The sequence below is a fragment of the Pteronotus mesoamericanus genome, unplaced genomic scaffold (assembly GCF_021234165.1).
Source record: "Pteronotus mesoamericanus isolate MK-2021 breed Mesoamerican mustached bat unplaced genomic scaffold, CSHL_Meso_final contig_56, whole genome shotgun sequence".
NCBI lineage: Eukaryota > Metazoa > Chordata > Mammalia > Chiroptera > Mormoopidae > Pteronotus > Pteronotus mesoamericanus.
Genome location: NW_026555201.1, coordinates 273716 through 285469, shown reverse-complemented (window position 1 = coordinate 285469; position 11754 = coordinate 273716). Strand labels below are relative to the sequence as shown.

Here is an 11754-nt window from a genome sequence, read left to right as displayed (position 1 = left end):
GCCAAAATGGGATTGGGGGGGAGGGGATGGGAGGGGAGGGTGCCTGGCAGAGTGGCCCCCGGGGTGGCTCTCTCAAAGCAATACAGTTCCTCCTGCCTGGGGGATGGCAAGACAGGGGAGAGGGTTGGGTGGGGGACCTGGGGGGTTGGTTCCCTGTGTACAGCTGTGTATATTCAGGGGTGTTCTCTGTCTGGTACCCACTGCGGGCATCTATGTGTGTGTGATCCTCCCCTTCCCCGTGCCCTGCATGACCTGTGATGCTGCAGACACCATCCTGTGTGCAGGGGTGTGTTGGGGGCACTGAGGGGCATGTTCCATGTCCTGTTGCACCCTCCACCCTGTGACCCATGTACTCGGTTGTAGGAAGTAAAAAGAACTGAGCACAATTCACTGGATTCAAGTGGAATCTTTCTCTAAGCAATTTTCCCCTCCCTGCCCTTCTCCCTGCCCTGGATCCACCTGTGGTGCTAGCGTTGGGGTCGGGGGTGTTTAATGCTGGTGGTCAGCAATAAAGGGCAGATCTGCCCAGATGCCTGTATCCCCAGGGTGCTGAGGGCAGCAGGAAAAAGTGGGGACCTCAGTGCATTGCCCCATCCCTCCCCTCCTCCCTGGGCTAAAGCACAATGCTCTCCCTGTAGACTGATGCCCCCCGTATCCTCCAGGCCCCTACTCATGTCCTCCCCTGACCTGCTTTGAGCCCCCCTCCCACCACATCCTGGTTTTCTATGCTGTTTTGGTGCAAGTACAACTGTCATAGTCATGGCTTTGGGATGGGTTCTGTTTATTAAAATCCTATTGCTCCTACTGGCCCTGTGTCCCGCCTCCATTCCTGTGGTTGGGGGGAAGGAAGAGCAAGCTGGACGCCTTTCCCCTGCCCCCATCAGCCATCAGAGACCAGGGGCCGTAGCTGCTCCTCCAGTAGGGCTATGGTGAGCATGAGGCTGCCCCCCAGGAGCAGCCCCAGCCCCTGCAGTAGCACCTCAAGTGTAGGGAGGGGCTCAGGAGGACGCAGCAGGGCTGGTAGCTGAAAGAAAAGAAGCGCATCAGGATCCTCCCCTTATCTCTGTCACCGAAACACAAAAACTGAGAGGATGGTGTGGGGAAGTATCAACAGTCTCTGCCCCAACTCTCCCAGGCCCTTGTTTCTCAGACTGCAGGCCTGGGGTCCAGCACCCTTCCAGGTGGCCTGCGGTGGACGTGGATGGACTGATCCTTCCCTCTCCTCCACACCCCTCTTCCCTCAGTTTGCTCTGCTCTGCCCCATGCCTCACCATGTCCACGAGGGCCACATAGAGGAAGACCCCAGCGGTGACCCCAAACACCCAGGGAGTGAGGGGGACAGGGCCCAAACTGAGCCCCACTCCTAGGGCGGCACCCGCCAGCCCTAGAGCTCCAGACACCAGGCTCAGCAGCAGCAACCGCCGAAATGGCAGCCCTGCCCGGAGCAGCATTGCAAAGTCACCTGTTGGGAAGAGAAGACAGGGTAGGAGGGAGTAAGCCAGGGCCGTCCCTCACCAATGTCACCCGCCAGCCTCCGAGTGCCACCCCAACCCCAGTTCTGCCACTCGTACCCAGTTCATGGGGCAGCTCGTGGCAGAACACGGCTAGAGTGGTGCTGAGGCCACTGGAGAAGCCATCAGAGAAGGCGGCACCTGGGGGCGGCAGGATCGGAGCTGGGCGGTCTGCGGGAAAGCTCCCCCAGGGGCAGGCGCCTGCATTCCCCCGTGATCATCACCTCCCGGGAGCCCTCTCCTTGCTCCAGCCAGTAACAAGGAGCCTCTGATCTGCCTCCCTCTGCCCCTCCCTTCACACCTATGGCCAGCCCATCCGTGAGGTTGTGCAGACCGTCTCCCAGGAGGACCATCCATGTTATACCAGTGTCACTGCCACTCTGGTGCCCATGACTGTGGCCTTGGTGCCCAGAAGGGGCTGGGGCTGATGGGGGCTGGCTGGCCTGCTCCCTGCAGCCCAGAGTCCCTGGCTCTGCAGGAAGAAAGACAAGGACAGTGTTGGTGGCTGCAAGTGAGCCTGGGGGCCTACTCTTCATTTCCTCCTCTAGTCACCTGGAGCTGCCGGTAGGGGCTGAAGTGCCATCCCGCTGCCGTCCTCTGGGTCCAGGTTTGGGGTTCTGAGATCCTTTCTCTTTCGCCTGCAGCATCTCTAAAATAGGAGGGTATCCCTCCTGGTGGAGGAGGCAGCAACACCAGGGGCTAAGGAGAGACCAGGCTACCAGCTGGGAAAACAAACGCCTGGTTCTGTTTCTGGCACTTGGGGATGTTTTTTGGCTTCTACTCTCTTCCCAGGTTGGCACCTCCCTGTTGTTGCCTTGAACTCAGAAGAGGAAGCTGTTGGGCCAGACACAGTCCTGAGTCTGTGCTGAGGGAGCCCTACCCATTCCCAGGTAGCAGTCAGGCAAAGGGTGGAGCCAGGAGCACCCTCGGCCCCTCACCTCCTGGTTCATGTGGCCAGTTCCTGGGTAGGACTCTGGTCTCAGCAGAAGAAGGAAAAAGAGTTGTCACTCACTGGCCTTAGCCCTTGGTGCCGCAAAATCCCTAGCACGTTCTCCAGCAAGAAGAGCAGGAAGAGACCGCCGAGCACGGACAGCCCTGGACCCAGGTCTTCCTCTGGCCGCCCACTAGGTCCGGCATGGTGCCCTCCTTGTGCCTGACAGAGAGGAGGTTAGGAAAGACCCCCGAAACCCCTGTACCCGGCAACATCCCCCTTCTGGGTGGGAGGTGGCAAGCCTTCACTCGTACATTCTACTAGAAGGCAGGCTGTGAGCTCACTGGGAACATCTTGGATATGAGGGGGGGCTGTCCGCTAAAGGGGGTAAGGGAACAAGGAAGGGGCTCCACGTACATGTGGCAGCAGGTGTAGCAGCGCATCCCCACAAAGTGTGCCCACAGCCACGGCCCCCAGGAAGCCCAGCAGGGGCCGCAATAGACGAGATCCAAGGAGCCGCAGCAGAAGCAGGGAGAGGGGGGCCGGGAGGCTGAGCACCAGGACTGCCAGGGTGCTATGAACCAGGGCTGGGGAGAATCAGGGGCTGACGTTAGGCCAGGGCTGAAGGAAGGGGCTCAGGGGCAAAGATACACTGCAAGGGGGGTAGCACCCCAATGAACCCCCTTCTTTGGCTTGGAGCCCGCTCCCTACCAGGATTCAGGGTGCCCTACCACCCACTCTCGCCCACTGACCAGACAGTAGATCCCCTGGAGGGGCTGGAACTGGGGCTTGGAGGCAGACACGGCTGTCGATCTGATAAAGCAGGGCTGGGCACAGCAGAGCAAACTGACGAGGAGTAAGAGGAGCAGCAGGACTCAGGCCAAAATTGACCAGCAGCTGGGATCCATTCAGACACTAGGGGAGTTGAGTTGGGAGTCACATTGAACTGTGACGCAGATCTGCCCTTGCATCACATGGACTACCGGGTCTCTCCCAGGGTCCCCTGTGCATCAGGGACTGGGTACAGGTACGTGTAATCAGTACGTGTTAATTATCAGTGAATATTCAATCCAATACAAATATTCAATTCAGTGCAGCTTGGGTACGAGTGAACATTGCCACCGTCTCCCTCCCTCCCAAGCACCTGATGATTTCTTTGATTTGGTCATAGATTCAGTTGGACAACCAAAACTCTCCAGTCCAGATTCTTAGAAGGGAAAAGAACCTGAAATGCCATCAACCTTCCTTTCAACAGCCCGGTCACATGTTTCTCCAGCTTTTGGCTTGACTACTTCCTGTTACCGGGCACTCACTCGCACCAGGCCTGCTTCAGGGTTAGCTTTGACTGCCCTCTGGTGTATGTGGAACCAGTTCGGTGTCTTTCTGGATGAAAACAGCTGTCTGTTCCCTGCTTATCCGCTCTTCAGATAATCTGCCCCACAGCCCACCCTGGCTGCTTCTCTGGTTTCTCTGCTTTGTCAAGTGTGTGACACCAAAGCTAGTTCTTGGAGTTCTGAGTGTGGCTTATCTGCTCTGAGCCCAGAAGGAACACATTTCATATTGGAATAACATACCCGAACACCACATCTGGATTTTTAAAAAAGTAACTATTAAATTCCTGACTCCTTAAACATTTCATGCCATCTAAATCCCATGGCTCCTTTCCCCCCTCCAGAGCTCATCGGACTCACATCCTCATTCAGATGGTCAGCCAGTGAATGGTCCAGCAGCAGCAGCCTGTGAAAGAGGTCCAGGCCTGACGGGGCTGGCCCATGGGGTGGTGGGGAGGCCTTTGGCTCCTCAAGGTCACCCCACCCTGAGGGACCCAGAGGCAGCTCTGCCCAGACATCCACATTCAATTCAACGTCCTGCGGCCTGGAACAGGTGGATGGGATAGAGAGTCAGACTGGCCCGTGCTCTCTGAGAAAGCCCTCTTGAGAGGCTGCCAGAGCGGTTAGGGGAAAAGGGAAGACCAGCCAATGGCTGGAGTTCCTGGGACCCAGAAACGAATGGAATGTCAGTCCTGGGAGGGTCTGAAAATTGTCAGTTATTATAGGAATGGGGGACATGGAAGTGATTGGAAATAGGAGTTGGGGGACAGCCAAAAATGTTACAAATTGGGAGCCGAGTCAGCCTGGAGACACTGAGCACTGGGACTAAAAGCAAAGAACTTAAAGGGTGCAGGATTTGGAAGAGGGGAGAATTAGAAGGCAATAGAGGCAAAAGGGGCCTTGAAGGGACTACAAGGAGTCAGGTTCTGAAAAACTCGTAATCCTGGGAATCTGATTTTAGGAGCCAAAAAATGTAGACACTGGAGACTGATCGAAGCACTGAAAAAAGCTGGGATGTGGGATTTTGGGGTGGAGGAAGGGGTTAGTACCTGTGTGTGGCATTGTCTCCAGCTGGGAGTGCAGCCCGGCCAGCAGGAGGCCCGTGGTGTCCCAGGCGCAGCCCCTGAACTCGGCCTAGCCCCAGACTGTGGAGAAGCCTCGCGAGGCCCCCTGCAGACAGTGTGCCATTCTCCCCATACAGGCCAAACAGCTGGGCCAGGTAATGGTTCTGCTCCAGCTCAGCAGGGCCCAGGTCAGGATCCGAACCCCTGCCCCAGCCCAAGGCCACCCATACACATATGGCAACCAGCAGATGACTCATTGGAAGCCCCATTATTGAGGGCTATTGGTCAGAGGCTCTGGTTCTAGCTTCTATTCCCCCTGGAACATCCTGAGAATTGTGTCCTGGAAGAACAAGGAGGAAGGATCAGTGCTCCTGCTCTGCTGTTCAGCTAAGGGCCAGAAGGGATCCCTCGCTCCTCGCATAGCCCCCTACATTAAATCCAGCAAGAAGCCCGGACTCTAGCCTCCTTCCTCCCTCCTTACGACCTCCTCCTGGATCAAGCTCTAATTTACCAGTTCCTAGAACGCCCTCCCTGACTCAGGATGCTCCCCTCACCTGATCCAGGGCTGACAGTCTAGTCCCTGTCCCCCAAACCCCAACCCTCAACCTTGTCCCACCTTTCTATGCCCCCTCAATCCCCAGAAGCCCACCCCCCACTGGTGTATAAGAGCCCCATCACCTCAGGTTCTTGCCATGCCTTGCTGTGGGCACTGAGGTTCCTGAGTCAGGGAGGGGAGCTGGCTGGGCTCAGCCTCCAGGCTCACAGGTGGAAAGGAGGCCACGTCAGATGGAAGGCTGGGATGGACAAGCCCCCCCTCTTAGCCCACCTGCTTTGGGCGGGGTCAGGGGTGGGACAAGCGTGGGAAGGCTCACATGGGAGTGGAGTTAATGGTTCACTGGTCTCTTGGGGGGGGCAAAGGTCAGTCTCTGCTGGGGCCCCCAGTAGGGAGGGGCCACCCTCTGCCCCTGGAAAAGCCACATGGCTAAGGAGAATCTGGACCTGGTCTTTTCTTCTAAATAACCCACCCCCTAACTCAGTTGGTACTATTTTAGCCGTCCCCTGCATATACCCCAACCCCACCTACCTTACATCTGGCAGTGTGCTTCATTCATCTCCACCCCCATCCCCACATTCCCTGGGAAAGTTGGACCCAGATGTTCCTAAGCTGCTGAGGAAGGTGAAGGGGCAGATAAGTGGCAATCCCACATGCAGGGAAAATAAATTGTTTTTAGCAATTTCTCACCCCAGCGAGTAAGAGCCAGCGCTCTGGGAATCAATGACCAAGACAGGGGAAGCTCTGCTGGGCAGAGGGAGGAAGTATCTGGGCTCCCCTCTGATGTCCAACCTTGCTTAAGATCAGGGGAGCACAGTCTGATTGGGGCAAATTGATACAGGGGGTCAAGGTTGGTATTACCTGGCAGCAGGAGACAGGAGGCTGAGAGGAAGGGGGACACAGTCTTCTTGGTTGCAGCTGTGAGGGGGGGTAGACAGGCAGGCGGGCAAGGGTCACCATAGGGAGGGGGAAGGGGAGGGACACTACCTTAAAGGGGCAGGCCTGCTTTGCCTAGGCCTCCCTACCTGGTAAACTATCTCCTCTCCACCTCCTAGGGACACCCCATTTTCCCAAATGCCCAGCTGCTAACCTCTTCATTTTCCCACAAAAAGCAAAGCAGTCCAGTACAGAGTGGTAACATTTATTGAGAAGGGATTCAATTCGACTTCCCACACGAAGAAGAAACACCCTGTAGCTGTCATTTCTAAAGAGGAAGAAAGGCAGGCAGAGGGCCCCGAATCCCAGGGCGCAGGCAGCTTCAGCTGGATGAGGGGGCAAGTATGGGCTTAGAGTGGATAAGGCCACTTCTCACCGCCCCTTCAGTGAAGTTTAGTGGCTAAAATACTGCTACCTACCCCTTCCCACCCCCAAGCCAGCAGCCCAGTAGAAGGCTGTGTTCTCTAGCAGACACTTGGGTTATGGTCAGTGGTCGGAAGGGAAGAAGAATGTCTTGCTATCTCTTGCTGCTCCTCCGGGTTTCTTTGCCATTACTGACAGGGTTGCTGGAGGGACCAGGAGGGCCAGCAGGTGTGTGGTTGGGCTGGCTTCGGGTAATTCGGGTGCTGGGGGGGTGGGAAGGAGTGTGAGGGGGGTGCGGGCCACCACCAGGACCGGGTGAGGCAGTCAGTCCATTCCCATTTTGGCTCTCAGAGGCTAATTGTGGGAAAAGAGGAAGAAACAGATGAATTAGAGAACTAGGTCTATCCCCAGAGCCTTTTCCCATACCCCAGAGAGTAGGAGTCTTCAATCAAGCACAACTGCACATTAATGCCAACTGGACCAAATGCAAATAATGTGGGGAGTATGAATGGAGCCCCAGGAAAAACTCAGTAATTTTGTAAGTTGCTATATGAATTCTAGTACTATATTTTTCTTTTATTCATCTCTGCATCATTGGGAGTCAGACCTAAAATTAGCTAATTCTAGGCTCAAGGACCTCTGACAAAATGCCCTTTTACCAAAAGTGACTGTAAAACTTGAGAAGCACAGGAAGGGGAAGGGCCTGAAATTTCTGTGTTATAAGAAGGATCTTTTATTTTATTTTTTAAAAGACTGTATTTGTTTATTTATTTTTAGAGAGAGAGGAAGGGAGAAATGTCAACCTGTGACCAGTTGCCTCTCGCACACCCCAACTGGGGACCTGACCAGCAACCCAGGCATGTGCCCTGACTAGGAATTGAACCGGAGACACTTCAGTTTGCAGGTCGGCAGTTAATCCACTGGGCCACATCAGCCAAGGGATATAAGAAAGATTTTTTTTTTTTTAAAAGCCCTCTTGCGCCCTGGCTGGTCTGGCTCAGTGGACTGAGTACCAGCCTGTGAACTGAAAAGTTGCCAGTTCGATTCCCAGTCAGGACACATGCCTGGGTTGCAGGTCAGATCCCCAAATGGGAGAACGGGATGGGGTGGGGGAGAGGAAACCAATCCCCACTTGATGTTTCTCTCTCTTTCTCTCTCCCTTCCTCTCTAAAAATAAATCGGGAAAAACAAAACAAACAAACAAACAAACAAAGTTATGCTCTCTCTCTCCCCCAAGAGCACATCCACTTGAATCTTTTCCAGTGGACTTTCCTAAGCTCCAGGGCCCTTCTTTTGCTTCTATAACTTGTTTCTTTAGCCCATCTAGAGCTCACTTTTTACTACCTCTGTAACTTTCTAAACAAACTTTCTTTTGTTAATTATAAAAAGGCATGGAGTGTATCACAATGATACATATTCATTTCGGAAAGTATAGATGATAAGCAAAAAATTATTACATATACTCTTACCCCACTCCCACCCCAAGTATCAATAATAAGTAACATTTGTGTGTATATTTTAAATGTGTGATTGAAGTCGGGTATGTGAGATGATCTCCTGGTGCTCCCATAACTGTGCATATCACTGTCATTTATCATTGCACTCACAGTGTATTATAATCATAGTCTGTGACTACCTCCTTCATAGACTACAGGCTCGTAAAGGCAGGTGCTGTGTTTTATTCCTTGGCATTCCTCATCTATAAAAGTTCGTTAAATGAAGGCAGAGGTCTTCTTTTTCCATACACAGGGCACTATGAACCCTAAATGGGGTAGATGTCATGGGGTAGATGTCATAGACTAGTGATTCCCGGACCACATTACTGCTAAACCCTGCTCCACCAGAAAAGATATCTGCAGCCAGAACTGAAAAATAATACCCTTTCCTCAATTCACAGGAAAATGTTTGGCGAGTATACAGAAAGTAAATGTTAATGCCAGACATGTTTTTGTTAAGCTTTTTGTATCTACTGGCAGAAGACGAAGTGAATAAACATTAGGCAAATGAATACTGGGGCAAATAGGCGTAAATGTACCTTAATTAAAATATTTGTATGGAGATCTGAAAATATGTAATAGTCGTATTTTCAGTTGAGAACATGGATACTAATTTCTGTGGTGGAATTAAATGTTGTTATTTCATGGTGTTTCCGAAAAACAAAAACAAAAGCACAACACATGACCCCTGGTTGTGCAATCAGAATTGGTTCTGATACAAACAATTCTGAAAACCATGGTAACTGGGAATGCAGACACAAACTGAGTAAGGGTAGACACAGCCTGAAGCCTAGGGAGAAACCTCATGCACCGATCAGAGGCAAGAGAAAGCCAAACACTCAGGGAGCAGTAGGGAGCTGAGAGATGACCCAGATGGAGGAAAGAGCAGTAAAACCCAGCTTCCTGAGAAGAAGCCATCACCAGACGAAGGAGTTGGTGTTAGTGAGTGATTCTAATTAAAAATTGATGATTTGCAGTAAGGCCCCAATTCCTCAAGAGAACATAAAGCAGGGGCTTGAAGTACGTAAGATGAAATAATCGTAAGGCCTAGAAGTAAGGCCAAGGCCTAGAAGCAGGGTCTTAAGTTTCAAGGAGAGTGGTGATTCCAAAAGGGAACTAGTTGATGCTTGAAAGCTGTGCAGTGTGGGCTCTATGTTGAGTCATGTAAGTTACGCTGTATAATAGAAGTGGACAATGAAAAAAACCAGGCAAGGGAAAAGGACAACATTTTGCCAGAGAAGAAACAAGGGGAAACAAGCTAGAATGAAGGAGTACAATCTTTGTGGACAAACTGTTCTCATTTTTGCCTTTGAGTGGTAGTGGCAAAATGTACCAATGCACTATCAGTGACTGAAACAGATCCTCAAATCTTGCAAAACAACTGGGAGAAGAATTGGGTGGAAGGGGACATATTGACAGAAGAGAGATTTGGAAAATGCATGAGGGCTGTGCATCTCTCCAGGCTAGGAAGAACAGGGGAGCTGGGTAGACTAGTGGACAGAAGGGAACAGGTTTACCTGGCGATGCTGCAGGGGGTCCGCTGGTAGGCTGGGGAGCTGTAGAGCTGCTGTCGTTCTGCACCTGAAGGCACAAATTGCACTCAGACCTGAACTCCTACCATGCTTCTCGGACTGCCCTGCCCTCCCCCACATCATGGCCATGGGACTCACCGTCTTGTTGGGTGTCTGCTGGGCACTGTATTCTGGGTTTGGCTCACTGAAATTAGGAACCTCAGAATAAACCATACAGAATCTGCAAGGGGAGAAAGTGGCCAAAGCCTCAGACTCATCCTCTGGACCACTGCTGGAGGCCTCAGAAAGGTCCAGACACAGGACATGGACTGCACAGCCTTATGCTGCCTCTTTACAAACCTCGAACTTACCCTTTTGGCCTACTACTTCTACATCCCAATCCCCAAAACAGCACTTACTCTCCAATCTTCTGAAGATCACCCCCACGGCCAGTGTACAGTGTCAGACAACCTTTGAACACTGAAGCATACCTGTGGGGGCACAAAAACCAGGATTCAGAATACTCAGAAGAGTTACAAGGACTGTTAACCCACCCATTTGACTGTTACTGCCCTTGGATAACCAAGAGTCACCAGCTAGCTTACCCTTTGGTAAGCCGGATAATGTCTCCAGGCTGGATCAGGTTGCCCACATCGTCCCAGACAGAGATATTGATGCTGCCCGTTTTGTCTGCCACTTTGCAGGTCCGAACCTCGTGACCGTCCTTTGTCTTGGTCACTCGGCCTGGAGGGAACAGATATAAATGGCGCGGGGAATGGTCAGAAGGATGAGATCTAGATATACTGGTGGGGTGACGGAAAAGTTGTACAAACAGGGTAAAGCCAAATCTCTGGGGCAGGCTGGGGTGGAGGGGCCGCACCATGCAGAGAGCACTGAATGGAAAGAGGCCCTTGTGGCACTGGAGGCTTGGATCTGGCAAGAGTTCCGCCTGCCTACCCACATCTCAGTGCAACTCTCTGGGCTGGGGTCTAGGACAGCAACTGGGCATGAGCCATGCCTTGGGGTGCGCCCTGTCACCCAGGGAGCAAGTTAAGAACGGAGGTGATGTTTTTTCCCCTTCTGTCCCCCAACCCTGAGAATCTCCCCGCCCCCAAGGGCCCACTGTCCCAGCATAGCCACCTGTCTCCAGTACAATGAAGATGAGGTTCAGATTCTTAAGCCCGGGCTTGATATCCTTCACGAAGGTCTCCGTCGTCATGCTGCCTCAGCCTCAGCACCCCACTAGAAAAGGGAAAAGGGGATGAAGGCTTCAACGCCTGGAGCCTTCGCCCCCATGCTCCACCTCCCAAGGTCTACCTACCACGGTTGGCTGGGGTCAGGCAGCCTCAAACCCTCTAACTCTTCTAAAAGGTTAGAATCGAACTTCCCCGGGGGCCTCCAACTTCAAGATCAGAACCTGAGGGTCTCTGGATAGCCTGCTTCGGGGCTGGAATGGCCCTTCCCGAGATGCTCTTCCAGTCTCAAGCCCCGAGGTGGGGGAGCCGACGGAGAGGTGGGCAGCGAAACCGGTGCAGAGCCACAGAATAGAATCTTAGTCTCCAAACCTTCCCGAACCCTCATACAGACAAGCCGGGAGTCGGTCCATCCCCTCCCCCACCCACAGCCCACCACCCACCCAGGCAGGCGGCAGGACAGTGTATGCCGCTGAACCTCCCGCAGGGGGAGCTACATGCCCCACTGCCGCCGGATGCAGCTCATTGGAACGAGAGAGCGTGAATATTCCCGGAAGTGTCCCCTGGCTTCCAACCAATCAGCACCGCTTTGGCGCGCCCCGCCTCTGGCCTCCGTCCAGCCAATCGAGACCTGAGATTCACGCGCCGCGAAGGGGGCGTATTCCAGGTATTAAGGGAGCCTGGGAGCTGACGAGCTTAGCAATGAGAAAGATAGACCACCAGGGGTCGCCTCGGGTTCCAATTTTCCTTTATTTGACTGGGGGAATGCACTTAGGATCTAAGATTTCGTTTCTCTTCCTAGATGTGACACAGTGGAAAAAGGTCCAAGCATTTTGGAATCTGGAGGACAAAAGTTTAAAACCTG

General features: G+C 53.0%; 2 protein-coding genes across 3 annotated transcripts; both read right to left on the bottom strand.

Annotated features, from left to right (window-relative positions):
- Positions 1–880: 880 nt before the first annotated feature.
- SLC39A5 (solute carrier family 39 member 5) lies at positions 881–5106 on the bottom strand. Its single transcript, XM_054580252.1, has 10 exons — positions 4823–5106; positions 4134–4317; positions 3195–3357; positions 2860–3029; positions 2524–2664; positions 2064–2160; positions 1813–1983; positions 1572–1652; positions 1272–1462; positions 881–1024 (listed from the first exon to the last, which is right to left on the bottom strand). The coding sequence occupies exons 1-10, from the start codon at positions 5104–5106 to the stop codon at positions 881–883; spliced, it is 1626 nt and encodes a 541-aa protein (XP_054436227.1).
- Positions 5107–6524: 1418 nt separating this feature from the next.
- NABP2 (nucleic acid binding protein 2) lies at positions 6525–11387 on the bottom strand. 2 transcript variants are annotated; one of them, XM_054580251.1, is made up of 7 exons: positions 11114–11387; positions 10837–10938; positions 10302–10440; positions 10116–10187; positions 9856–9937; positions 9703–9766; positions 6525–7043 (listed from the first exon to the last, which is right to left on the bottom strand). In XM_054580251.1, the coding sequence occupies exons 2-7, from the start codon at positions 10913–10915 to the stop codon at positions 6844–6846; spliced, it is 636 nt and encodes a 211-aa protein (XP_054436226.1). In that variant the 5' UTR covers positions 10916–10938; positions 11114–11387; the 3' UTR covers positions 6525–6843. The 2 variants fall into 2 exon arrangements, with proteins under 2 accessions (XP_054436226.1, XP_054436225.1); XM_054580250.1 differs by having other exon boundaries at positions 11018–11386.
- Positions 11388–11754: the final 367 nt, after the last annotated feature.